This window comes from Suncus etruscus, chromosome 7, assembly GCF_024139225.1.
Source record: "Suncus etruscus isolate mSunEtr1 chromosome 7, mSunEtr1.pri.cur, whole genome shotgun sequence".
Classification (NCBI taxonomy): Eukaryota; Metazoa; Chordata; class Mammalia; order Eulipotyphla; family Soricidae; genus Suncus; species Suncus etruscus.
Genome location: NC_064854.1, coordinates 67,003,168 through 67,029,672, shown reverse-complemented (window position 1 = coordinate 67,029,672; position 26,505 = coordinate 67,003,168). Strand labels below are relative to the sequence as shown.

The 26,505-nt window shown below is 41.0% G+C and overlaps 1 protein-coding gene and 1 pseudogene across 1 annotated transcript in view; both read left to right on the top strand.

The window, feature by feature from the left end:
- Window positions 1–23,512, top strand: part of DDX43 (DEAD-box helicase 43) — a 36,508-nt gene extending 12,996 nt beyond the window's left edge. Inside the window, exons 5-16 of the mRNA XM_049776871.1 lie at window positions 5,380–5,461; window positions 9,504–9,660; window positions 9,861–9,979; window positions 10,625–10,735; window positions 11,473–11,614; window positions 14,491–14,591; window positions 17,247–17,334; window positions 19,390–19,517; window positions 19,713–19,822; window positions 20,281–20,419; window positions 22,135–22,222; window positions 23,396–23,512. Of these exons, the coding sequence (XP_049632828.1) occupies window positions 5,380–5,461; window positions 9,504–9,660; window positions 9,861–9,979; window positions 10,625–10,735; window positions 11,473–11,614; window positions 14,491–14,591; window positions 17,247–17,334; window positions 19,390–19,517; window positions 19,713–19,822; window positions 20,281–20,419; window positions 22,135–22,222; window positions 23,396–23,512 (1,382 nt within the window). The remainder of the gene's footprint in view (window positions 1–5,379; window positions 5,462–9,503; window positions 9,661–9,860; window positions 9,980–10,624; window positions 10,736–11,472; window positions 11,615–14,490; window positions 14,592–17,246; window positions 17,335–19,389; window positions 19,518–19,712; window positions 19,823–20,280; window positions 20,420–22,134; window positions 22,223–23,395) is intronic.
- On the top strand, window positions 6,079–6,178 carry LOC126014546 (uncharacterized; annotated as a pseudogene).
- Window positions 23,513–26,505: the final 2,993 nt, after the last annotated feature.

Genomic DNA, 26,505 nt, shown 5'->3' with positions numbered 1-26,505 from the left:
TCCAGTATTGAACTCTTAACACGCAGAGCTAGGAGTAAACCCTGATCAGACCAGAAGAAAAAAAGGCAGCATCAAGGACTACACTGAGCTCAGTATTAGAGCTTATATGTACGAGGTCCTAGGGGGATCACCAGCTTTAAGGAGAGGAGAGGCCAGTGAGATTGACCTGAGCTTCGCCACACCCAGGAATGAACTGCTGGCACTACCAAATTGCTCCCCCCACACACACACATACACGCAAAAGGACAAAGACAAACATCCAAAGGTAAAAACGGATAAATAATTCCCTAATAGTGGGACCAGAGCTGTGGCGCAGCGGTAGGGCATTTGCCTTGTATGTGGCAGACCTAGGATGGACCATGGTTTGGTCCCCCTGTGTCCCATATGATCCCCCAAGCCAGGAGTGATATCTGAGCCCATAGTCAGGAGTAGTGCCGGGTGTGGTCCAAAAAAAAAAAATACCTAATAGTAAGAAAATGCATCTTTAAAGAAAAAATAAGATTAACTTTCCTTTCTTTTGATTTTTGTTTTTTGTTTTGGGGCCATACCCAGTGGCACTCAGGGATTACTCCTGGCTCTGTGCTCAGAAATCTTCTTGGTACGCTCGGGGGACCTGATGGGATGTCAGGAATCGACCCAGGTCTGTCCTAGGTTGGCCTTGTTCAAGGCAAACATTCTACAGCTGTGCTATTGCTCCGGAATTAGATTTTCTTTTTTTCTTTTTTTTTTTTTTTTTTTTTTTTTTTGGTTTTTGGGTCACACCCGGCGGTGCTCAGGGGTTACTCCTGGCTGTCTGCTCAGAAATAGCTCCTGGCAGGCACGGGGGACCATATGGGACACTGGGATTCGAACCAACCACCTTTGGTCCTGGATCGGCTGCTTGCAAGGCAAACGCCCCTGTGCTATCTCTCCAGGCCCAATTCTTTTTTTTTTTTTTTAACTTTATTTTATTGATTGATTGGTTTGGGGGCTATACCCAACAGTGCTCAAGGATTATTCCTGGCTCTGCACTCAGCAATTGACCCTGGGGCAATGGCTGGGGGACTATATGGGATGATAGAAATCGAACTAGGTCCCTTCCGGGTTGGCACATGCAAGGCACTATCACTGTGCTATTTCTCTGGCTTCACATTTCCATTTTCTTGTGTCGTTTTGTTTTTTGAAATAGTATTTTTTAGTTTTCTTTATATATGTCATGGAGGTAGGGTGTTTGCCTTGCATGCAGGAGGACGGTGGTTGCAGGAGGATGGTGGTTTGAATCTCGGCATCTCACATGGTCCCCCAAATCTGCCCAGAGCAATTTCTGAGCACAGAGCCAGGAGTAGCCCCTGAGCGCTGCCGGGTGTGACCCAATCCCCCACCCAAGCCCAAAAATAATCAAGTTGATTCTGAGGTACTTGATTTTTTTGAGGCACAATTTGGAATGGGTGTTTTTATTTAAATATCTCTTTTCTTTTTATTATTTGTATATAGAAAAACCATGGATTTTTTCTTGTTAAATTTGTAGCCTGCTGCTTTACAAATTTGTTGTTTCAAGAAGCTTTTTAGTAAGGTCTTTAGGATTTTTATAGAGTCTTTAGGATATAATATGTCATTCACAAATAATGAAAGTTTGATATCTTCCTTTCCTGTGTAGATGCCCTTGATATCTTTTTCTTCCCTAATTACTATAGCAAGTATTTCCAGTACTATACTGAATAGAAGTGGCAAGAGTGGGCAACTTTGTCTTGTGCCAGATCATAGAGGAAAAGCTTTTAGGTTTTCACCACATTTGCCACAGGCTTTTGGTAAATGTCTGACTGTGTTGAGGAAAGTTCTTTCAGTTCCCATTTTGTTGAGTTTTTATGCTGATTGAGTGATGAATCTTGTCAAATGCTTTCTCTACATTTATTTTTTTAATATATTTTTTGTTTGTTTTGTTTTTTGGGCCACACCCATTTGACGTTCAGGGGTTACTCCTGGCTATGAGCTCAGAAATTGCCCCTGGCTTGGGGGGGGACCATATGGGATGCCAGGGGATCGAACCGCAGTCGCCATCTTTCCTTGGCTAGCGCTTGCAAGGCAGACACCTTACCTCTAGCGCCACCTCCCTGGCCCCAATATATTTTTATTTAAGTAACATGATCATAGTTGGGTTACAGTCATAACCAAAACACCCCCCTTCACCAGTGTAACATTACCCCCTCCCCTCTTCCCATCCCATGCCTGTATTCGAGACAGGCATTCTACTATACAATTATTTGTTTTTAAGTTCAGTAAGTTGTATTTTTTTTCTTAAAGGATAAGAGTAAAAAAATATAATAAAGGTGTGATAGTGGCAATCGCCTTTGTTTGCATAGGTCCAGAAAAATGGGGAAAATGAAAAAAAAAATCCTTGACCTGATTATAAAAAGGCCTCACCACAGAAGTTTATTGGCATAAGAACGACTCTGGGTTCCAAGCATACCAGTCCGTCCAACTCGAGTCATTCTCCGTGGTCCCGGTGAAACTTTTTTACACTTTAGCTATTGTTGGTATCAGATTCTTATATTTAGTTTTTTTTTTCGTTTGTTTGTTTTTGGGGGGCCATACTCATTTGATGCTCAGGGGTTACTCCTGGCTATGAGCTCAGAGATCGCTCCTGGTTTGGGGGGACCATATGGGACGCCGGGGGATTGAACCGTCCTATGCTAGTGCTTGCAAGGCAGACACCTTACCTCTAGCACCACCTTCTCGGCCCCCAGATTCTTATATTTAAAGACTCTGGATTCTGTGCATTTCTATCATCTATGTCAGGCTGATGTGGAGCATCCTCTAGTTTCAGCATACCATTCAATGTGGAGCTATCTGCCCTGCATGCAGACCGTTGCTGAATCATCTGGGTGTTGGGAGCACTCTTTGGAGTAAGTCAATGCCAAAGCAGTGGTAGGTCTTCCCTGGTAGAGACTTGGATCCTGGTAATGCTATAGACAATTGTGGTTGTTTCCATAGATGGTATCCATTGTTCAGGTGTGTGTGGGCGATGCCCATTCTTCAGAGGCCTGAGCCAAATCATTATGCCAATGTTCAGGGTAAAAGGCCCAATTACGTTACCAAATTTGTGTTCCCATCTCTATTAGATAAAAACTTGATTGCAGGGCCCGGAGTGATAGCACAGCGGCGTTTGCCTTGCAAGCAGCTGATCCAGGACCAAAGTTGGTTGGTTCGAATCCCGGTGTCCCATATGGTCCCCCGTGCCTGCCAGGAACTATTTCTGAGCAGACAGCCAGGATTAACCCCTGAGCAACGCCGGGTGTGGCCCAAAAACCAAAAAAAAAAAAAAAAAAAAAAAGAACTTGTTTGCATATGTATTATTTTCCCATTTTAATGTGCCTATGCAAAAGAGAAGCAATGCCACAAGATATTGTTGGTGCATCTGGGGGCCAACGAAGAAAGTCCAACATTCCCCGTAACTTAGTACATACATGAAATTTATACAGAGATACTCTTCCTAATTGCTGGAAGTTGAAAGTTCAGCAGTCCCTTCCCAGTCCCTTGCAGGAATAAGGAAGCCTGGGGTCTCTTTTAAATTGCACCTTACCGGAACCCACTTGCTGGGACACTGAGCAGTTGTCCAAGAATAACCATGGGGACGGGGAGGAAGGAGAGAAATGGCTGTGAGGGGCAGCCAAGGCTGCATCTTCACCAAAAAAATTACTGTGAAAGATATGTAATCCACCTTGGCCAAAACAAAAATCCTTAGTACAGAAAAATGGTTAAATGTGGGGTAACAGGAGCTGGGAATGATGGAGTAAAGGAATAAAACTAGCACCTGCATGGCGTTCAGATAATGACAAGCAGATGAAAAACAATAATATCAATATATTTCTCATAAAGTTCCGTGCGGGGGCGTGGTTTCACAATGAACAGGATTAGTAAGAAAAGTACTGTGATAAGTCCTAATGTCAGTCCCGCACCCCTTTCTAGGCCTGGTTACAGAGGCCTTTGGCATGGCGGAGGGCTGCCAAATGCCATGCTGGCAGGACCACCCGGTTCAGCTCCCAGGAAGGAAAGAGATCCTTCTGGAGCCAGAAGGCCAGAAGGTCAGAGCCCCCACTCCAGACCCTCCCTTTGGAGCCAGGAGGGAAATGGGAAAGCCTAGTGGCGCTCAGGGGTTACTCCTGGCTCTGCACTCAGAAATCGCCCCTGGCAGGCTCGGGACCATACGGAATGCTGGGATTTGAATCAAGTGTATCCTGCGTTGGCTGCATTATCAGAAAGGTTACATAATAGACTGGTACAGGTTGGTTGTTCAGAGCTACTGTCTTTGCTCACTAAGTATGGTGGGGTTCTGTATTGCTTTCCCATTCTGACCTTTGCAGTCTGTAGATGTTTATTATGTGTTGTTGTGTGGCTCATTGACTGGAGGAAATGTATGACCATGCACTTCTTTATTTATTTGGTTTTTGGGCCACACCTGCCTGCGCTCAGAAATCACTCCTGGCAGGTTCAGGGGACACATGGGATGCCGGGAATCTAACCATGACTGTCCCAGATCGGATTCTTGCAAGGCAAATGCCCTACTGCTGTGCTATTGATCTGGCCCCGTCATGTATTTTTTAGGGTTCACTGACCTCTGTGTAGCTTGAAGACCCCTCTCTTGTCCTGGTACTTCTCATTCTCTCGGGGACACTGAGCTAGGTGTAAAAATGGTGTTTCTCAATTAAAAAGAGAGCCCTGTTGGTGCTCTGTCTGCTTCAGTTTCTTGGGACTGTATCAGGGTTTTGTTTTAGGGCCACATCCAGCTATGTTCAGGATTTACTCCTAGCTTTGCATTCTGGAATCTCTACTGGCAGTGCTTGGAGTACTATATGGAATGCTAGAGATCATCAAACCTAGGTCTGCCACATATAAGGCAAGTCCCTTACCTACTGTACTATTTTTCCAGACACCATAATGGTTTCTCTTTTTAAACTTAATTATTAAAAATATCTTTGGGCCAGAGAGAAAGCATAGGAGATATAAGACAAGTGTCTTATATTATCTCCTTGAATGGGACTGTTCTGTGAGCTTGTTTGAATTCCAGGCATACACATTGCTCCTTGAGAAGAGAGCCAGCTATAGCCTCTGTGCACCCTGAGGTGTAGCCCCCCTCCAAATAATAAATTACTGAAAATACCTTGTGGGAAAATGTTACTGAAAAATAAAAACTATCTCTTATTTACAAGTCTCTTAGCTACCAGAAAGCACTATCTCTTAAAGCTAGGCAAAAGCCTGACTGGCAAAGTGTAGAACTGTGTAAGACTGTATGTTGCATGGTGAACTTAGTGTATAGTTTAGTTTGATTGCTACTATTATGAAAAAGCATCAATGAAATGTAAATTTTCATTATCAAAGTCTAAATTTTTATTTTTGTTTCAGATTTACCTCCCATTAAGAAAAACTTTTACACAGAGTCAAAAACCACACATTCAATGTCACAAGTACAAATAGATGACTGGAGGTTGGTAATCTAATTTTATTACCTTGTTTTCATGTATTGCTAAGTTAGCTCATTGACAGTGATGAAATGACTATATTTGAAAACTGTACACATTTAAATGAAAATCTGTTTGCACACAATGTTTCTGATCTTAAGAGTATGGCTACCTTATAAATCTTTCTACAAACGGGCAGATGGTTTAGATTTGTGAGTAATAGTAGTCACCATTCACCAATAGCTATTGAACATTTAAAATATAGTTATTTTAACTTTTTTTTTTTCGGTTTTGAGGGCATACCCAAAGATGCTCAGGTTAATCTTGACAGGTTCGAGGGACTATATGGGATGCTGGGAATCAAACTGGGGTCTGTCCTTTGTTGGCCATGTGCAAGGCAAAAGTCCTACTGCAGTGCTATCACTTTGACCCCATTATTTTAACTTTTCATAAAAAAATGAGTAACAGGACTTAAGAGTGATGAATTGAGAGCCCAGAGAGATAGTACAGTGGGTATGACATTTGCTTTGCATGCAGCTGACTCAGGTTTAATCCCTGGAAACCTATATGGTTTCCCCAAGCCTGCCAGAAGTGATCCCTGAGCACCACTGGACACGATCTGAAAACAGAAGAAGTGAAGGATGCTCATTTTGGCTGCACATATACTAAAATTGAACGATACAGAGAAGATTAGCATGGCTCCTTGCACAGGGATGCAAGTTTGTGAAGCGTTACATATTTTTAAAAAAGTGATAAATTTATCTGATGTTTTAAAAGGTTGGACAAATATTCAGATGAGATCAGTATTTTATATAGGTATGAACTATTTAAAAGTTTCATCCATTGTCTCCCACACACACACAGTTTTAATACCTGTGCTGTTATGTTAAAATTGTCCTTCTCCTTTCTCCTTTTTATACCTTGTCACTTTTTTAAGTAAACTTCCCTTTAAGCCAAAAATAGTCTAGTATAATTGAGGAAATGGGTTTGGTCTTGTTCAGAGCATAGCTTTGGACCACTTCCAGATGTTCTAAGTACTACTCGTGGCTCTATGGTTGGATTGTACTCAGCACTTCTGGGAGACCAAATTCCAGGGATAGAATAGGATGAGCACATAGGCAAGGCTTTATCCCCTGTACTATACCTGGCTCCAAACTGAGTAAATGAGGGGCCAAAGTGATAGCACAGTGGGTAGGGCATTTGCGGTGCATGTGGCTGACCCAGGTTCAATTCCCAACATTCCATATGGTTTCCCTGAGCCTGCCAGGAGTGATTTCTAATTTTTATTTTATTTATTTATTTATTTTTATTTTGGGGTCACACCCAGCAGCGCTCAGGTGTTATTCCTGGCTCTATGCTTAGAAATCGCTCCTGGCAGGCTGGGGGACCATATGGGATGCCAGGGTTCGAACCACCATCCTAATGCATGCAAGGCAAATGCCTTACCTCCATGCTGTCTCTCTTGCCCTTTTTATTTGTTTGTTTGTTTTGTTTTTGGCCACACCCATTTGAGGCTCAGGGACTCTTGGCTATGTGCTAGAAATCGCCCCTGGCAGGGGGGGACTTTATGGGATGCCGACCACAGTTACTTCTAGCGCCACCTCTTTGGCCCCCAGGAGTGATTTCTGAACTCAGAGCCAGGAGTAAATCCTGAGCACTGCTAGGTGTGGCCCAAAATAAAACAAACAAAAAACCCCCAAGGAAATGAGTTTCAAATTTAAATAGACACATTTTATTAGTGCATAGCAGACTTTTATTTCTCCAACTATTGAAAGTCATAAGATAATCTGAGATCTACATGTTAAAATAAGTTCTTATTCTTTAATTCTTATTCGGTATTAAGACCCCAATGGTGACTTTATTTGTTGTTTTCTGTTTTTTTTTGTTTTGTTTTGTTTTGTTTTTGTTTTTTTTGGGCCACACCCTGTGACGCTCAGGGGTTACTCCTGGCTATGCGCTCAGAAGTTGCTCCTGGCTTCTTGGGGGACCATATGGGACGCTGGGGGATCGAACCGCGGTCCATCCTAGGCTAACGCAGGCAAGGCAGGCACCTTACCTCCAGCGCCACCGCCCGGCCCCATATTTGTTGTTTTCTATCCAAGACTCTTCAGGGGGCCAGAGAGAAAGTACAGGAGGTAAGGCACTTGCCTTGCATTGCCCATAACCCTGGTTTGAATTTCATGTATCATATATTGGCTCCTGAGTACCACCAGCAATCATTCCTAGGCACAGATCCAGAAATACAGGAACAGCCCCTGCACACTGCTATGTGTTATCCCAAAGGCTAAATAATAATGATAATAACTGTTTTGGTTTTCTTTTTTGGTTTTTGGGTCAACCCAGCAGTGTTCAGGGGTTACTCTTGCTTGACTCTGCACTCAGAAATCACTCCTGGAAGGCTCGGGACCATATGGGATGCCAGGATTTGAACCACCATCTGTTCTGAGTCAATTGCTTGCAAGACAAATGCCCTACTGCTGTGCTATCTCTCCGCCCCGATAATGACTTTTAAAAACAGAAATAAGTTATACTGGATTGGGAAAGGACACAGACTTTTGTTAGGCCACATAGCAGTTTGCTCCTTGAGTAAAGGAGTTTACTCCTTGAGTGGTACTCAGCTCCCTCATACAAAGCATAAGCTTTAGTGCTTTGAACCAGCCTAGGACACAGACTTTTGAAAAGAAACTGATTTTGGACTCAGAGCTTTTCTTAAATGTTTCTAGTTCAATCCCCATGCACACATGTCCCCTGGAACACTTCCAGGAGCAACTCTCAAATATCACTGAGTGGGTCTCAACACACTGTCCTGAAAAGTTTTGCTTTTGTTTTCTTCTTTTATGGGCCACAGCCAACAACAATCAGGTGTTTACCTCTGGCTCTGTGTTCAGGAATCATGCTCAGTGGTGCTCAGGGAACTTTATAGACTTCTAGGATCAGAGGATCAGCTTTGGGTTAGCCAAGTGCAAGGCAAGTACTCTATCCATTGTACTATTTCTCCAGCCCTGAAAAGTAATTTTACATTCACCAATCAAATGAGAAACTTCTACTTCAATATGTGTTGAACACAGGACCTCAAGTATTTGTCAAATCACTTTTTTAATTATAAAGTATGTAATGGTCAGATTCTATTCTTTTGGGTATTTTGTTTTGTTTTGGTTTGTTTTGTTTTGTGTCATGCCCGTAGTGCTCTGGAGCTACTCTCAGCTTATTGCTTGGGGTTCCTCTCAGCAGCTCTCAGGGTGGAACATATAGTGCTGGGGATCAAACTTGAGCTTCCTGCATGCAGAACATGTGTTTTGGCCCATTATCACTCCAACCCCCCAGGTTCTAGTTTTTTGAAGGGTACCCCACAATCAACCATTCCTAGATGTTGTGTTCACAACTCTTTTCTTGGGGTACTAGGTAGTGCTGGGTATTAAATGATCCCTTGCCTCTTGCATGGTATGAATAAACCCCTATCTACCTTGTAGTATATTTTGTATACACTTGATTCATTAAGCACTCTGCCTTCTTTAGTTTTATTCTTAAACTTTCCATGAAATTTCATTGACCCATTCTTACTTAAAATAAATATATTTTTATTCTCTCTGCCACTATTCAAATGAGTAAAAGATGGACTCAGTTATTTTTTTTTTTTATGGAGAGTGGGCCACATCCAGCAGATGCTCAGGGATCACTCTAGGCAGGGCTCCAGGGACCATATGGAACGTCAGTGATAGTACTGGGTTAGCCATGTGCAAGGCAAATACTCTACCCACTGTACTATCTCTCTAGGCCATATGCTGACTGGTCTTGTTTAAGGCTTACTCTTGGCTCTCTGTTCAGAGATCACTGGTTGGGGGTCATATGCAGTGTCAGAAATTTAACCAGAGTCAGCCACATTGAAGGCAAGCGCCTTACTTCCTGACTATCTATCCATAGTTATTATATTTTACTATAACATTCCTATCAAATTTTAATATGTTTAAATATCAAAATTTAATATGTTGCTAGCTATGACTTGAATTAAAGCAAGAAAAATATTTGCTTGGATCGAAAGCCATTAATTCTTGTTTTGTTTTCTTAAAGGAAGGAAAATTATAATATAATGTGTGATGACTTAAAAGATGGTGAGAAACGTCCTATCCCCAATCCTACCTGTAAATTCGAGGATGCCTTTGAATGTTATCCTGAAGTTATGGAAAACATTAAAAAGGCAGGGTTTCAAAAGCCAACACCAATTCAGGTTTGAAATCTTTGCTGACTTTTTTTTTCTTCCCAAAACAATATCTGAATGTTAGGAGTATAATCATAGAAATTGTATCTGATCACTCCTAGACTCTCTGGCATTACCAATGATAAACATTGGAATATTTGTTGAAAGAAGTTCTGGACTGGCAGGGGTGGACACTTGAAAGTATTGTTTTAAAATTTATTCTTTTTCAGTCTCAGGCATGGCCAATAGTTCTGCAAGGAATAGATCTTATAGGAGTTGCCCAAACCGGAACAGGAAAGACATTGTCTTACTTAATGCCTGGATTTATTCACTTGGACTCTCAACCAATGTAAGAATTTTTTTTTTTTTTTTTTTTGGTTTTTGGGCCACACCCGGTGATGCTCAGGGGTTACTCCTGGCTATGCGCTCAGAAGTCGCTCCTGGCTTGGGGGACCATATGGGATGCCGGGGGATCGAACCTCGGTCCGTCCTAGGCTAGCGCAGGTAAGGCAGGCACCTTACCTTTAGCGCCACCGCCTGGCCCCCAATGTAAGAATTTTTATGGCTGGGTTCTCATCATAAAGTTTAATAGATTTAGGTGTCTAAGGTGTGTTAAATTTTTTCTGTTGTGTTAGTCAGAAGCTAATGTAAAATCTTGAAAATAAACGTGTATACTGTACTAGTAAGTCTATGTTGAGAAAAAAATTTTCTGAAGCAATTGTAGTATCTACCCAAGAGCCTTACTAGTTTGATATTGAAAGCAAACTGTCTAAATTATCCTATTCCCACTCCAATATCCCATCTGTGAAAAGACATTGATCTATTAGAAGAAAAGCCTTGCATTTGAATATTTTTAATTTGGGTGTTTTCAATCTCCCTATTTTCTTTGTGAATGTATATAACTTTTGACATTTATGTGAGTGTCAGTGACAACAAAAAGAATATATCATATTTACCTGAGATGGAGATACTCAAATATTGTTTCTTTCCAAAGACCTAGAGATAAGAGGAATGGACCTGGTATGTTAGTCCTTACACCCACTAGAGAACTAGCTCTTCAAGTTGAAGCTGAGTGTTCCAAGTATATATATAAAGGTCTTAAAAGGTGAGTAATTTCTTTGTAGTCATTCTCATATCAGAAATTTAATAATTTATAGTTTTATATACATTATATTCTCTATTCTGTACATTTTAGAGCCTGATTGGCTTGACCTGAATTAGGCATTATTATCCTTACTCCATATCAACTGTCTAGGACAGTGGAAACATCAACTAATGATAGAAACATGGCTTTTTTTTTTTTAGCTATATTACATTAGGTTTATGGGTGTGGATAGTTTTTAGAAACAGTTATTATCAGAGGCATTGGTTTTTGGTGGGGATGGAGTACCCTTGTGCTCAGAGCTATTTCTGGCTCTTTGGTTAGAAGTCATTCCTAGTAGTACTTAGGAGTAAATGGGGTCAGCTGCATACAAAACAAGAGCCTTAACTCCTGCACTCTCTCTTTCCAGAGGCACTGGACTTTTTAAAAATCCATATACCTCTTTTTTTTTTTTTTTTTGGTTTTTGGGCCACACCCGGTAACGCTCAGGGGTTACTCCTGGCTATGTGCTCAGAAGTTGCTCCTGGCTTGGGGGACCATATGGGACACCGGGGGATCGAACCGCGGTCCATCCAAGGCTAGCGCAGGCAAGGCAGGCACCTTACCTTTAGCGCCACCGCCCGGCCCCAAAAATCCATATACCTCTTATTTTGTTATAGTATAGTATGGTCAGATGTTAATGTTGGTTGAGATTTTGGGTTGTGATATTCTTTACTAAACATGTGACTTTTTTTTTTAAGTGTTTGTGTATATGGAGGTGGAGATAGGTATGGACAAATACAGGACCTGACAAAAGGTGTAGATATTATTATTGCAACTCCTGGGAGATTGAATGATCTTCAAATGAATAATTTTGTCAACCTGAAAAGCGTGACCTACTTGGTAATTATAAAGTGGGGGAAATGGGACATTAGGAGGAAGAGCTGAACTCTTTTTTTTTTTTTTTTTTTTTTTTTGGTTTTGGGTCACACCAGGCAGCGCTCAGGAGTTACTCCTGGCTCTATGCCCAGAAATCGCTTCTGGCAGGCACAGGGGGACCATACGGAATGTCAGGACTCGAACCACCATCCTTCTGCATGCAAGGCAAACACTCTACCTCCATGCTATCTCTCCGGCTCCAGAACTGAACTCTTAAGTTAAAGAGGTTGTTTTTTTTTTAAGACTAGCTATTCATTTCATATTAGTTTTAAATTCATGGAACATTCCCTGTTTTTGTTTGGTTTTGGTTTTTGAGTTTTGAGACCATACCCAGTAGAACTCTGGGGTTATTACTGGTTTTGTGCTCAAGGGTCCATAATATATATACAATACTAGGATAATCCTGGAGATTCGGCCCAAACAAGGCAAATACTTGAGCCCCTGTATTCAGAGGCTCAACTCTATAATATGGAAAAGATAATTATATTTTAATTTTTTAAAATAAACTCTGAAAATGAAGAGCAATTACAAAAAATAAAATTTAAAAGCACATGGATATTTTAGAAATACTAAATTCTCCTAAATTATTCTATTCATGGATGGACATGGAAACTATTATGCTGAGTGAAATAAGTCAAAGGGAGAAATATAGACACAGAATAGTCTCACTCATCTATGGTATTTAAGAAAAATAAAAGACAGTATGGTAGGGGCCGGGAAGGTGGCGCTACAGGTTAGGTATCTGCCTTGCAAGCGGATGGACCGCGGTTCGATCCCCCGGTGTCCCATATGGTCCCCCAAGCCAGGGGTGATTTCTGAGCGCATAGCCAGGAGTAACCCCTGAGCATCAAACAGGTGTGGCCCAAAAACCAAAAAAAAAAAAAAAAAAAAAAAGACAGTATGGTAATAATACTCAGAGACAATAGAGATGAAGTTTGAAAGGACCAGCCCCTGATATGAAGCTTAACATAAAGAGAGGTTGGTGAGTGCAGTTAACAGCACCAACAACTATCATGACTATGGTAGTGAGTGAGAGAAGTAGAAGGCCTGTCTCGAAGAGGGTGATGGGGAACTTTGGGGATGGGAAAGTTGCACTGGTGAGGGGGGAGATGTTCTTTTTTATGACTGAAACCCAACTACAAACATGATTGCAATCATGGTGCTTAAAGAAAAAAAATTCTTTTTTTTATTTTTTGCCACACCTGGTGGTGCTCAGAGGTTACTTCTGGCTCTGCCCTCAGAAATCATTCCTGACAGTCTCTGGGATCATATGGGATGCCAGATATCAAACCTAGGTTGGCTGCATGCAAGGCAAACACCCTACTCACTGCTATCACTCCAACCCCAAATTTCTTCCTTTTGATTAATCTCTTATTAGTAGATTGTTGACCTCCATTGTAAACAGCGGTGGAGTAAACATTTTTGTATATATTTCTGGAGGATAAAATTTTGTGGTGATTGACCCAGGGTAAAATAATGAACACTTTTTAACATTTTCATAAAATTCCAACTACTTTTCAATGAATTCCTACCAATTAAAAACAAAGTATGGTACAATGTGATAGTAATTAACACTGAAAGAATTGTGGAGAAAAAGAGATCAGTGGGAAAATTTGAAAACCCTAAAATAAACCCATGTGTTTATTATTAATATTTAATCTATACAGGGGTCTCAAACTCGTGGCCCACGGGCTGTTTGCAGCCCTCCGTACACAACATTTTGTGGCCCTGCCCTAGAGGAATCTTTTTTTGTTTTGTTTTGTTTTAGTTGTTTGGGTCACAACCCCCGATGTTCAAGGCTTACTACTGACTTTGCACTCAAGGATCACCCCGACTTTGCCTCCTTCGGCCCCCAGGTAAATTGAGTTTGAGACCCCTGATCTATGACAAATGATTCAAAAACATACAAAGGAGAAAGGGAACAGTAAAAAAAAAATTATTCTATTAAACTATCAGTCAACTTAAAATAAATCTGTATTATCAACGCCAAATGACATATTTTTCTCCAGAAAATTGGTTGTTCTTTTTTTTTGTTTTGTTTTTTTGGGCCACACCGTTTGACGCTCAGGGGTTACTCCTGGCTATGCGCTTAGAAATCGCCCCTGGCTTGGGGGGACTATATGGGTCGCCGGGGATCGAACCGCAGTCTGTCCTACACTAGCGCTTGCAAGGCAGACACCTTACCTCTAACGCCACCTTCCCGGCCCCAATTGGTTGTTCTTAAATATTTTTTGTTTTGGGGCCACACCTGGTGACGCTCAGGGGTGTGCACTCAGAAATCGCCCCTGGCTTGGGGGATTATATGGTACACCAGGGGATCAAACCGCAGTCCATCCTAGCTGCCACAGCTCTGGTCACTATTTTAAGAAATATTTTCAGGGGCTGGAGAATTAGCATAGCAGTAGGGTGTTTGTTTGCCTTACACATGGCCAGCGCAGAAGGATGGTGGTTCGATTCCCGGCATTTCATAATGATCCCCCAAGTCTGCCAGGGGCAGACTGAATGCAGAGACAGGAGTAACCCCTGAGCATCACAGGGGGTGACCCAAAAAACAAAAAAAAAATTATTTTTAATCTCATAATAACATATAGAGAGCACACATGCTCTACTACTTTCTGCAGCTAATCTAACCAAAGTCATCTTAATGCAGATTTTATTTTATCTACTTTTTTGTTTTGTGATCCACACCCACTGGTACTTAGGGATTCCCTCTTGCTCTACAATCAGAAATTACTCCTGTTGGGTTTGGAGAACCATATAGGATGCCAGGGATCATAACTGGGTTGGTAGGTAGGGAAATGCCCTACCTACTGTATTGTCACACCTGCCCCTTAATACAGGTTTTAGATGAAGCTGACAAGATGTTGGATATGGGATTTGAACCTCAGATAATGAAGATTTTATTGGATGTGCGCCCAGATAGGCAGACTATTATGACAAGGTGGGTATATGCTTGGTTATCAGTCTAATAAATAGATATCTTGTGGAATAGATTTTATTCTTATAAATATTCTTTATTGTTTGTTTGTTTTTTTGTTTTTGGGCCACACCATCTGCACTCAGAGGTTACTCCTGGCTATCTGCTCAGAAATCGCTCCTGGTAGGCACGGGGGTCCATATGGGATGGCGGAATTTGAACTACCGTGGCCTACTGCTGTGCTATCTCTCCGGTCTCTCATAGTTTTTATTCTGATAAAATTCTTATAAGAATTCTTATTCTTATTGGGGCCAGAGAGATAGCATGGAGGTAAAGCATTTGCTTTGCATGCAGAAGGTTGGTGGTTCGAATCTTGGCATCCCATATGATCCCCCAAACTTGCCAAGAGTGATTTCTGAGCATAGAGCCAGGAGTAACCCCTGAGCACTGCCTGGTGTAACTCAAACCCCCCAAAAAAAATCTTATTAAAATATTATAAATTTATTCATAAACATTTATGGTGGTGGGGTGAAATTAAGTGCTGAGGAGAAGAACCAAGAGCCACAGGCTGGAGCAATAGAGCAGTAGGGCATTTGCCTTGCGTGCATCTAACCCCAGAAGGACTCTGTTAAATTCCCAGCATTCCATATGGTCCCCCAAGCCTGCCAGGAGTAACCCCTAAGTGCTGCTAGGTGTGACCCAAAAAAGCAAAAAATAAATAAGAACCAAGAGCCATTTGAGACTTGTGTCCTACTTGCTCAACCACAGGTCTGACTCTAGAATTTAATTTTGGTTTATTTTGTCACAGTTTTAGAGCAATATTTGTACATTGACATGCCTAGTGACATGCTTAGGATGTCATTACTTAGCAATTTAGTACAATAATGAAACAATGACCACTGGATTCCTAATTAATACATAGATTTCTATAAAAATACATTGTTGCTTGATTTTTTTTTTTTTTTTTTGGCTTTTGGGCCACACCCGGTAACGCTCAGGGGTTACTCCTGGCTATGTGCTCAGAAGTTGCTCCTGGCTTGGGGGACCATATGGGACACCGGGGGATCGAACCGCGGTCCGTCCAAGGCAGCGCTGGCAAGGCAGGCACCTTACCTTTAGCGCCACCACCCGGCCCTGTTGCTTGATTTTTAATGTTTTATATTGTTTGAATAACTGCCTATCCTTATACTTTAATACTTGAGTAATGAATAATGTTTTGCCCAAGGTAAAACTGAGGAAGCAATAAAATACAAATTGATGCATGGACCAATTTTTTCTGGGCTTTTGTGTCATTAGTATTAAGACTAGTATATATTAAGGAAACATACAAATTTCTTCACTCTGTTTTCTTACTAATAGTCTTGCAATTTAAAAAAAACTGAAGTTGAATTTTTTTTTTTTTTTTGTGGTTTTTGGGTCACACCCGGCAGTGCTTAGGGGTTATTCCTGGCTCCAGGCTCAGAAATTGCTCCTGGCAGGCACGGGGGACCATATGGGGCTCTGGGATTCGAACCGATGACCTCCTGCATGAAAGGCAAACGCCTTACCTCCATTCTATCTCTCCGGCCCTGAAGTTGAATTTTATTCTGATTATTATGTGTTTTATTTTTTGTTTGGTTGCTTTTTGGGAGGGCCATACACGATTAATCAGTGCATATTCCTTTTCTGTTCTAAGGGATAACTCCCATTTCAAGGAGACCATGTACAGTCCTAGGCCTGTCGGTTGTATGCAAAGCAATCACTTTACTTGTTATATTCTTGCTCCTATTAATTATAATTACTATGAAAGCACAAAATGCATTTACTTTCATAATATTTACTATTGGAGAAACATTCGCACTAACATGTCAATACACTTAAAATGTTGGGGTTTTTTTTTTTGGGGGGGGGGGCCACACCCGACAGTGCTCAGGAGTTACTCCTGGCTATCTGCTCAGAAATAGCTCCTGGCAGGCACGGGGGACCGTATGGGATGCTGGGATTAGAACCATTCACCTTAAGTCCTGGATAGGCTGCTTGCAAGGCAAACACTGCTGTGCTATCTCTCTGGCCCCTCAAAATGTTTTATTTGGTGATAAACACTTGGTTTGCCTATTGACAATGCATAGGGAAAAATTGGTGGAGGTGTTTCCCCCAGTGGTCCTCTAGCTTATTCCTGTGGGTGCTTAGAGAATCATGTGGATTGAACCTGGGTGAGCCACACGCAAACACTCTACTGATTTCTTCTTTATTTTTTTGTTTTTTGGGCCACATCAGGTAATGTTCAGGGGTTATTCCTGACTATGCACTCAGAAATCGCTCCTGGCTTGGGGGACCATATGGGATGCTGGGGGATCAAACCACGGTCCGTCCTAGGTTAGCTAGCACGCGCAAGGCAAACTCCCTACTGCCTGTTCCACTGCTCCAGCCCCTGTGATTCCTTCTTTTTATGTAACAGTCAAAATATTCATCTAAAACAGCATTTTTTAACCTTATCATAGATTATCACTGATGTCTCTTTTATCTTTGGTTTATAAACCTATTTAAAACTTTCATTTAATAGCTTAACTAGTTGAACAATTCTTTGTGAAACACACATTATCTGTGAAGTCTTCCCTACTGAAAAAAATATTAAATTTGTCTTCTGATTTCTATGAAACTTAATAATATGATATATTTTGAATATTTGTTTTTTTCTAGTGCAACCTGGCCACATGCTGTCCGTAGACTTGCACAATCTTATTTAAAAGAACCAATGATTGTATATGTTGGAACTTTGGATCTAGTAGTAAGCCTTTTTTAATTACTATTGTTAAAGCAAATAAGCATAAAAACTCTTAATTTTAAAGCTTTGATCTTGTCTGCCTACTCCAATCCTAGAAGCATATAATTTTACCTATAATTTTGTATATGTCTCAAAGAATTTAATATACATATAATACTATTGTCTCACAGTTACTATTTTATTTTTAAACTTTATTGATCAGTTGATTGGTTTTTGGGCCACACCCAGCAGTGCTCAGGGGTTACTCCTGGCTTTGCACTCAGAAATTGTCCCTGGCAGGCTGGGGGACCATATGGGGTTGAACCGGGTCCCGCCGTAGTCAGCTGCGTGCAAGGCAAATGCCCTACTGCCATGCTATCTCTTCGGCCCCACAGCTACTATTTTAGTAGTTCCTTAATGTTAATAAGGATACAGTGTTTTTTATTTAGAGGCTTACACCCAGCAGTACTCAAAGCTTATTCATGGCTGTGTGCTCAGGGATCACTCCAGGCAGGGTCAAGGAAACCCAGGGTCAAGGTTGACCCAGATTTGCTATGTGCAAGGCAAGTGCCCCCTGCCCACTGTACTATTGCTCTAGGCCCTAATGTTCCTAATTTTATGATACTTCCTTTTCATTAACCTAATAGAATCATGACTTGTAAAAGTACTCATTTGTGCATTTTTGTAGTCTGATTTTTTTCATTAAGATGAATCATATTATTATATCAATAAATAAATATTTGTAATTAAATATTTCTGTTATATCTCTTCTCCACTAAAATGTTTTCTAGACTTTCACTTACTAATTGATATTAGACTGGAGGTATGACTCAAATGGTAGAGCACATACATGTATATATGTATGAGGCCCTGAATTGGTACCCCCATCCCCCAGCACTGTTGATTATGTGCTACCCTAGGAGCAACAACAACAACAACCTGATAATTGGCATTTCAGTTAGTCATTAATGAGAAAAATTATTTTTTTTATTTTTATGGGGCCCCACATCTGGTGGTCGTCAGGGATTACTCCTGGCAGGCTTAGGGGCCATAGGAGATGACAGGGATCGAACCCAGGCTATCTCACATGCAAGGTAAGTCCCCTTGAAATAAGCGATAACTTAAGGGACTGAATTGAGTGTTTTGCAGTATGGAGCATGGGTTTGATCTTGGCACCACATGGTCCCCCAGAACTGCCTGGTGCTACACGTGAACAGAGCTAGGAGCAGCCCCTGAGTACCACTGGATGTGACTCAAAAACAGCAAAAACTTGTTTCATGGTCACTGAATAAAAACTGTTTGCATAATGATCATCTTTATTGTCAGAGATGTACCCTAAATTCTTTGTGTTAGGCTTCTTTTTTTTTAAAGAGTTTTTGGAGTTTTTTCAACTTGATTGATTGATTGGTTTGGGGCCACACCCTTGGGTACTCAGGGATTATTCCTTCCTGCCTCTTCACTCAGAAATAGCCCCTGGCAGGCTGTGGACAATATGGAATACTGGGAATCCAACCGGGTCTCTCTTGGGTCAGCTGCATGCAAAGTAAATGCCCTACCACTGTGCTACTCTCCAGCCCCTGTGTTAGGCTTCTTACGTTCTTCCTCACTTCCTGTTTATTTCTTTTTTTTTTTTTTTTTTTTTGGTTTTTGGTTTTTGGGTCCACATTTGTTTGATGCTCAGGGGTTACTGGCTAAGTGCACAGAAATTGCCCCTGGCTTGGGGGAACCATATGGGACACGGGGATCCAACTGTGGTCCTTCCTTTGCTAGCGCTTGCAAGCAGACACCTTACCTCTAGCACCATCTCACCGGCCCCTGTTTATTTCTTTTTATACAATGGTAACCATTTGCTTCTACACACTACTAAATATTCAAGGACTCCAAATTTTGCTTGGATTAGTAATAACAGTGAAAAGCTGAGATACAAGTCCTAAGAGTAAAAAGAGGTAATTTTGCCAAGGACCTGCCTTCCAGCAAATTATGAAATTATTCCCCAGTGATGGAAATAAGGTGTATTTAAATACTATGTGTGGAATTTACATCTCATTATTGATATACTATGATCTTTGAATCTGTTAGGCTGTAAATACCGTGGAACAGAATATAATTGTCACAACAGAAGAAGAGAAACGATCTCTTATCCAAACTTTCTTAGAGAGCATGTCTCCCAAAGATAAAGTCATAGTGTTTGTCAGCAGAAAAGCAGTGTAAGTGGTTTTTTTTTTTATATTCCTTAACCACCAGTCAGAAATTTACTTTGCATTATTTCTAATAGTATTCTAATTTCAAATAGGGGTGTGTTATGGTATATTATTTTAGACTATTGAAAATAGAAGGAAAAACTAGTGAATTGATGGTATTAGAATAAGTACTTAAGATCACTAACTTTGTCTTTTGCTCAGGGCTGATCACTTGTCAAGTGACCTGGTTCTCCGACAAATATCAGTAGAATCTCTTCACGGAAACAGAGAACAGAGTGATCGAGAGAGAGCATTAGAAAACTTTAAAACAGGTATATTTATACAGTAGTATTTGATTGCAGTTTAACAAATGTTCTAATATATGTCCTCAAGTTTTCAGTTCCAAAACTACTTGAACTATAAACAACTATCCAATTCAAAAATTCACTATTTAACCAAGTATTAAGATGATAATTTACAATGGTAAGTATATTTATTTGTTTCTATTATTTTATCTGAGTTTGATATGCTTCCGCTTTCTTTTCGGGAATCATTTGCTGAACCATTTGGAATTGTATTGAATTTAATTGCAGTTAAAAGCAAAGACAATAAAAATGCCTTTCCCATTTTTACTACCTAATAAGGTCTTTTATTATGTTTTCTTTACTATATTTTGTTATTGCTTGTAATGGTTTACCTGATGAAGTACTGAAGAGAAAAAGACATCACTAATAGAGTCATAAGTTGGTATTGTGCTTGAAGTCTGTATTGATTTGGCTTTACTCTTAAGGTAAAGTAAGAATACTGATAGCAACTGACTTAGCATCTCGGGGTCTTGATGTCCATGATGTCACACACGTCTACAATTATGATTTTCCACGAAATATTGAAGAATATGTACACAGAGTGGGACGCACTGGAAGGGCTGGGTAAGTACAGCAGAATCCACTCACAGAAGAGGCAAAGCCTGGCTCCACATTCCTGTTCTGACTATTCTTGACTAAAGAATGTTTTGGGGGACCAGAGAGCTTATAGTACTGCTTCAGTCTCCAGCACCACATGTAGTCCTAGATATTCCAAGCACCACCATAGTGGACATGATTGTCTGTAGTGAGTCAGGTATTACTGAGTAGCCTTCAGGACCCAGAAGCACCACTTCAGAGATCCACTCCCTCCAAAATTTTTTTTTAAAAAGTGAGGTCCACAGTGCCAGAGCAGTAAGGCATCTGCCTTGCTGGTGCTAGCCTAGGACAGACCTTGGTTCAATCCCCCGGCGTCCCATATGGTCCCCCAAGCCAGGAGCGATTTCTGAACGCATAGCCAGGAGTAATCTTTGAGTTTCACCAGGAGAGGCCCAAAACACCAAAAAATAAACAAATAAATAAATAAAAAGAAGGGTCCAGACCCTCTGCTGCTCAGACTTACTCTTTTTTGTTTGGTTGGTTGGTGGGGTGTACACTGGGCAGTACTTAGGATTTACTCCTGGATCTGAGCTTAAGGACAAACCCTGGCAGTGCTCAGGAGACCGTAACGGGTATAAGGGATTGAACTCAGTTTAGCCGCATGCAACGCAAGTGCCTATCGCTCTGGCTCCATCAGACTCCATCTTAACTGTGCTTGGAGAAACATTACTGGTGCTCAGGGTACCATACACAGTGCTGGGAATTGAAGAGGCAAGCCAAGTTTTTAACCTTATACTATCTCAACACTCAGTAACCCCTACCTGACCCATTTTTATTTAGTTGTTTTTCTTTTGCCTGTAAATCTCTCAGAACACGTTTTACTGCCAAGTGACCTATTCCAAACTCTACCAGATCTCTCTATGATTAAAAAGCAATAAATGTTTCTTAGCCACTGTCACAATTCAGAACTACACCCAGTAATAGCTGTTATTCAAGTTGGCATGTATAAAAGAACTTTATCTCATCAAGTGAGTGTGAGAATAAATCATAAATCCCTTATAATATGCAGCTTAAAACATAATTTCAATGAGCTGGAGAAATAGCAGAGGGATTAAGGTCCTTACCTTGCATCCTGTAGACCCCAGTTCTATCCCTAGCACCAGGAGGGATCCCTAAGCCCTACCAAGTATAGCCCCAAAACAATACTAATCTCAAAAAATTGTTTAACTTCCAACTTGCTGTTTAAATAATTAGAAGTTTAATATGTAATATTTGTGGTAGTCAGGGTTTTTACCACTGCCGTTTTGTTTCTTTTTAATTGTTGTCTCAGCATCATTCCCAAGAATGCTGAAGGGCCAGTAGGGTGACATCCAGTGGTGTTGGAATTTAACCCAGGATTTTGCACAGACATGGCTTGAGTTTCACCATTTGTGTCTAGCCCTAGCCACTACTGCTGATATTTTTGTTGTTGTTGTTTTGGGGCAACACCTGGTGGCATTCAGGTTACTCCTGGCTCTGCACTCAGAAATCTCTCTTGGCAGGCTCTTGGAACCATATAGACACCATGGGTTGAACCCAGGTCCATCCCAGGTCAGCCACATCCAAGGCAAACTGATTTGAAACGCCCTAATACTATCGCTTCAGCCCTACTGCTGATATTTTTATTCAGTTGTTTTTTTCTTTTCTGACTTAATTATGACAACATTGAAAATCTTATTCCATATTCTTCATCTCTCTTAAAGGAGAACTGGAGTGTCAATTACATTGATCACTAGAAATGACTGGAGGGTTGCCAGTGAATTAATTAATATTCTGGAAAGAGCAAACCAGGTGAGAAATGCAACTCCTGGAGTTGCATATAACTTTTTCTACTATATAATAATTTTATGTAATCATAGTATTAGGGTTTATTCCTTACCAGGAAAGAGATATAAGTAGAGATGAAGTCTAATTATGTAATTAGATTATTGTCTAGATCATATAATTAGGACTAAGTAGCAGACTGGAGGAAAAGCTAGTGAAATAGAGGTGGAAAGGGATAGAATCAGAGTTTCAGCAGAGCAGTTCTCACAGTTGGCAGGATCACTTGTCTTCCCCCTTCCACCACCAGAATACAGGGAGACAGTAATAGCCATGGGTGTGATTTAGGGGGCATTTTGTTTGTTCACTTAAAGAAGGTAGATTTCCAGGAAAGCACTGAATAATATTTTTTTTTCCCAAAAAAGGGGAGATGGAGGGAGCCTTGAGCGATAGCACAGTGGTAAGGCTTTTTGCCTTGTATTTTGTCTACTTGGGACAGACCTGGGTTCAAGCCCCAGCATCCCATATGGTCCCCTGAGCTTGCCAGGAGCGATTTCTGAGCAAAGAGCCAGGAGTAACCCCTGAGTGCCACCAGGGATGGGAAAATAAGTTTGGGTACCTGTGCAACAGAGGAATATGTTCAGAAAGAACTGAGCACAGAAAGAACTTTAAAAAGAGGGGCACAAGTAAAGCATGTTAAGGCACCAGGAAGTAGTGAAGGTGCCACACAAGCAGAGGAATGTATATGGTGGTATTCAATGGGGCTTTTGTTTTATTGTTTTTGTTACCTACTCAGTAATGCTCAAGAGCTATACCTGCTTAATGGTCAGGGATAGTTCCCATTGATGGTCTGAGGACCAAACATTGCCAGGAACCAAATCCTGGACTCCTACATACCAAATATATGCTTCATCAAGTGATCTCCCCAGTTAAAATTGGTGGTTTTGTTGAAAGAATGGAACTCAGGACCAGCGGCAAGATGCAAAAGCAGCTTGGGGGAGGCTTTTGGAGGTGGCACTGCCTACCGTGGGGTTTCCTAGTGATATGAGGGACTAAACAGTCCCCCTCTCATCAGACACACCTGAGAGTGGGCAGGAGACAGAACGGCTGACTTGAAATTATTTGGAGGCATGTTATCACGTTATTAGATTTGCTGTACAAAAAGAAAAAAGTCGATCTCAGTAATACACTTAATTGTTTCAGATTATTCCAGAGGATCTTGTGTCTATGGCTGAGAGATTTAAGGCCAACAAGATGAAAAGGGAAATGGAAAAAAAATTGGGACGACCCGAAGGAAAACCCAAGAAATTTTATTATTAATGCCTGTGTTGGAAAGGGGTACCAAATTTCTTACACAAGGTAAAATTTTGGGTAACGATGCCTAATTTTGTATATTTGCGTTTTTTTGTTTGTTTTGGACACATACCCAGTGATTTTTCAGGAATTGCTCCTGGTGTAGTTCAGGGAACCGTATAGGATCTCATAGATTGGTCTAGACAAGGCAAGTGCCCTATCCACTGTACTATCTCTCTGTACCCTAAATGCTGATTTTCATAACTAGATTTTATTTATATATATATACATATATATGTATAATGTATAGTGCAGTCAGCATTATCTCTAACAGACTTTAACATAACAAATTACTAGGTGTTCATCTTCGGCTCTTTGTTTTGTTTGGGGGCAACACTTGGTTCCTTGCATGGTGCCCACTAGATGCTATTATTTACAACTATTATCTAAATTCCAGTTGATAAAATTTATTTAGGATTATAAATATTCATGCACCTTGAGAATATAAGCTTAAATTATACAGAAAGTTATTCAGAAAGTTGGTGGAGGAATAAACTCCTGTGCAATTTGATACCGTATATACACAAGCAAAAATATGGCAATATTTGTAATTAGAAAAGGCAACCATTGGGGGCTGGAGAGATAGCACAGTGGTAGGGCGTTTGTCTTGCATGTAGCCAATCCAGGAAGGACAGTGGTTTGAATCCCGGCATCCCATATGGTCCGCTCCGCCTGCCAGGAGTGATTTCTGAGCACAGAGCCAGGAGTAACCCGAGTGTGGCCAGGTGTGACTCAAAAACAACAACCAAAAAAAGAAAAGAAAAGAAAAGAAAGAAAAGAAAAGGCAATCAGAAGCTAATTGTCAGTACAGAAGGAACCATTTGAGTAAACTAAGAAGAAAATTTTTTTTTTTTTTTTTTTTTTTTGGTTTTTGGGCCACACCCAGTGATGCTCAGGGGTTACTCCTGGCCGTCTGCTCAGAAATAGCTCCTAGCAGGCACGGGGGGGACCTTATGGGACACCGGGATTCGAACCAACCACCTTTGGTCCTGGATCGGCTGCTTGCAAGGCAAACGCTGCTGTGCTATCCCTCCGGGCCCAGAAGAAAATATTTTTGAAAATAACATCTGACTAGGGATTGATATTGATAAGATAGAGAATGCCTAAAGCTGAACAGAAACCATCCCCATTAAAAAATGAACAGTGTTTCCATTTTCCAGGATACATAATGATCTCTCATATGTGAGACTTAAAGATACTCAGCACAGTAGAAACAAAGAATCAAAGGCAGCACATTTGAGTGTGTTCTGTAGTGGGAGGGGGGTGGGTACACTGGTAATGGTTGTGGTGTTGGGTATTGGAATTATGTGGAGGAGAAAGTATCATAACAAAACTTCAATCAGTTGTTTGTTTGGTTTTTTGGGTCACACCCAGCAGTGCTCAGGGTTACTTCTGGCTCTCTGCTCAGAAATAGCTCCTGGCAGGCATGGGGGTCCATATGGGATGCCAAGATTCGAACCACTGTTGGTCCTGGGTCAGCCGCTTGCAAGGCAAATGCCATACCCACCTGGGCTATCTCTCCAGCTCCATCAGTCAGTTTTTTTTAAATGTAAAAAATACATTAGACCAGAGTTTAGATATGAAAATAGACTGTTTTTCAAATGTCATAGGAATTTTTTAAAATTTTATCTTAAGGGCTGGAGTATAGCAGGTACTTGCATTGCATGCAGCTGACCCAGGTTCAATCTTTGGCATCCCCGACGGTCCCCCAAACCTGCAAAGAGTAAGTCCTAAGTACAGAGCCAGCAGTAAGCCCCAAGCATCACTGGGTGTGACACAAAAACAAAAGCAAACCAAAACAGTTTTATTTTAGGTACCATGATCAATAATACTGTTAATAGTAGGGTTTCATGTGAGGCTTTCATGTATAGTCCCTCACCATATCCTTCCCCAGTGTGCCCATCTCCCTCCACTATTGTCAGTTTCCTTCCCTTATTCTAGTCTTATCCTATGGTGAGCATCCTACTGAAAAACATTTCTTGGTTTCTGTTACCTTTGGGTATTTGTTTATATCCTTACTATGTTTCTTACTACCCATGTTAGATATTATCCCATTGTTTTCCTAATTTTCATTTCCCTGAGGATATGCAATGTAGAACATTTTAAAATGTGCCTTTTGGCCATCTCTGACTTCTTTGAGTTTCTGTTCATCTCTTCTCATGCCCCACTTTTTATGAGATTGGTTAATTTTTCTTATAAAATTCTACCTGTGGTTTATATATCTTGAATAGTAGCCCTTTGAGTGGTGGGCAAATACTCTCTCCCAGACTATGGGGTTTCTTGATTCTGATCCTCATTATTTTTTCCTGGTTTTCCAACCATACCTAGCAGTACTAAGGGCTTACTCCTGGCTCTTCACTCAAGGATGACTCCTGGTGGATTTGGGGAAACCACACGGGATTTCAGGATTGAACCCAGACCAGCTGCAGGCAAAGCAGCACCCTACTTGCTAGCTATACTTTCAATGTCATTCCATTGACAGTTGCTGCTTAGTTTGATATAATCTCACTTGTTTATCTTTGCTTCCATTTGCTTGGGGTATCAGGTTGAGGATACCTCTTGCTTTGGTCTTAAAGAGTCTGAGTCTTCAAGAGTCTTCAGTCTGTTTTCCTTAATGTAATTTATGGGAAGATGAACAATTTTTTTATTATAAAATGCCTAGTGACTTAAAAAAATCATCATAAGAATTTACTAGATATTTCTCTAGAGCAGGGGTCTCAAACTCAATTTACCTGCGGGTTACAGGAGGCAAAGTTGGGGTGATCCTTGAGTGCAAAGTCAGTAGTAAGCCCTGAACATTGGGGGTGTGACCCAAACAACTAAAGCAAAACAAAAAAAGATTCCTCTAGGGCAGGGCCACAAAATGTTGTACGGAGGGCTGCAACCGGCCCGCGGGCTGCGAGTTTTAGACCCCTGCGTAGAGAAAATATATAAAAACCTGGGGACAGAGCAGTTGTCCA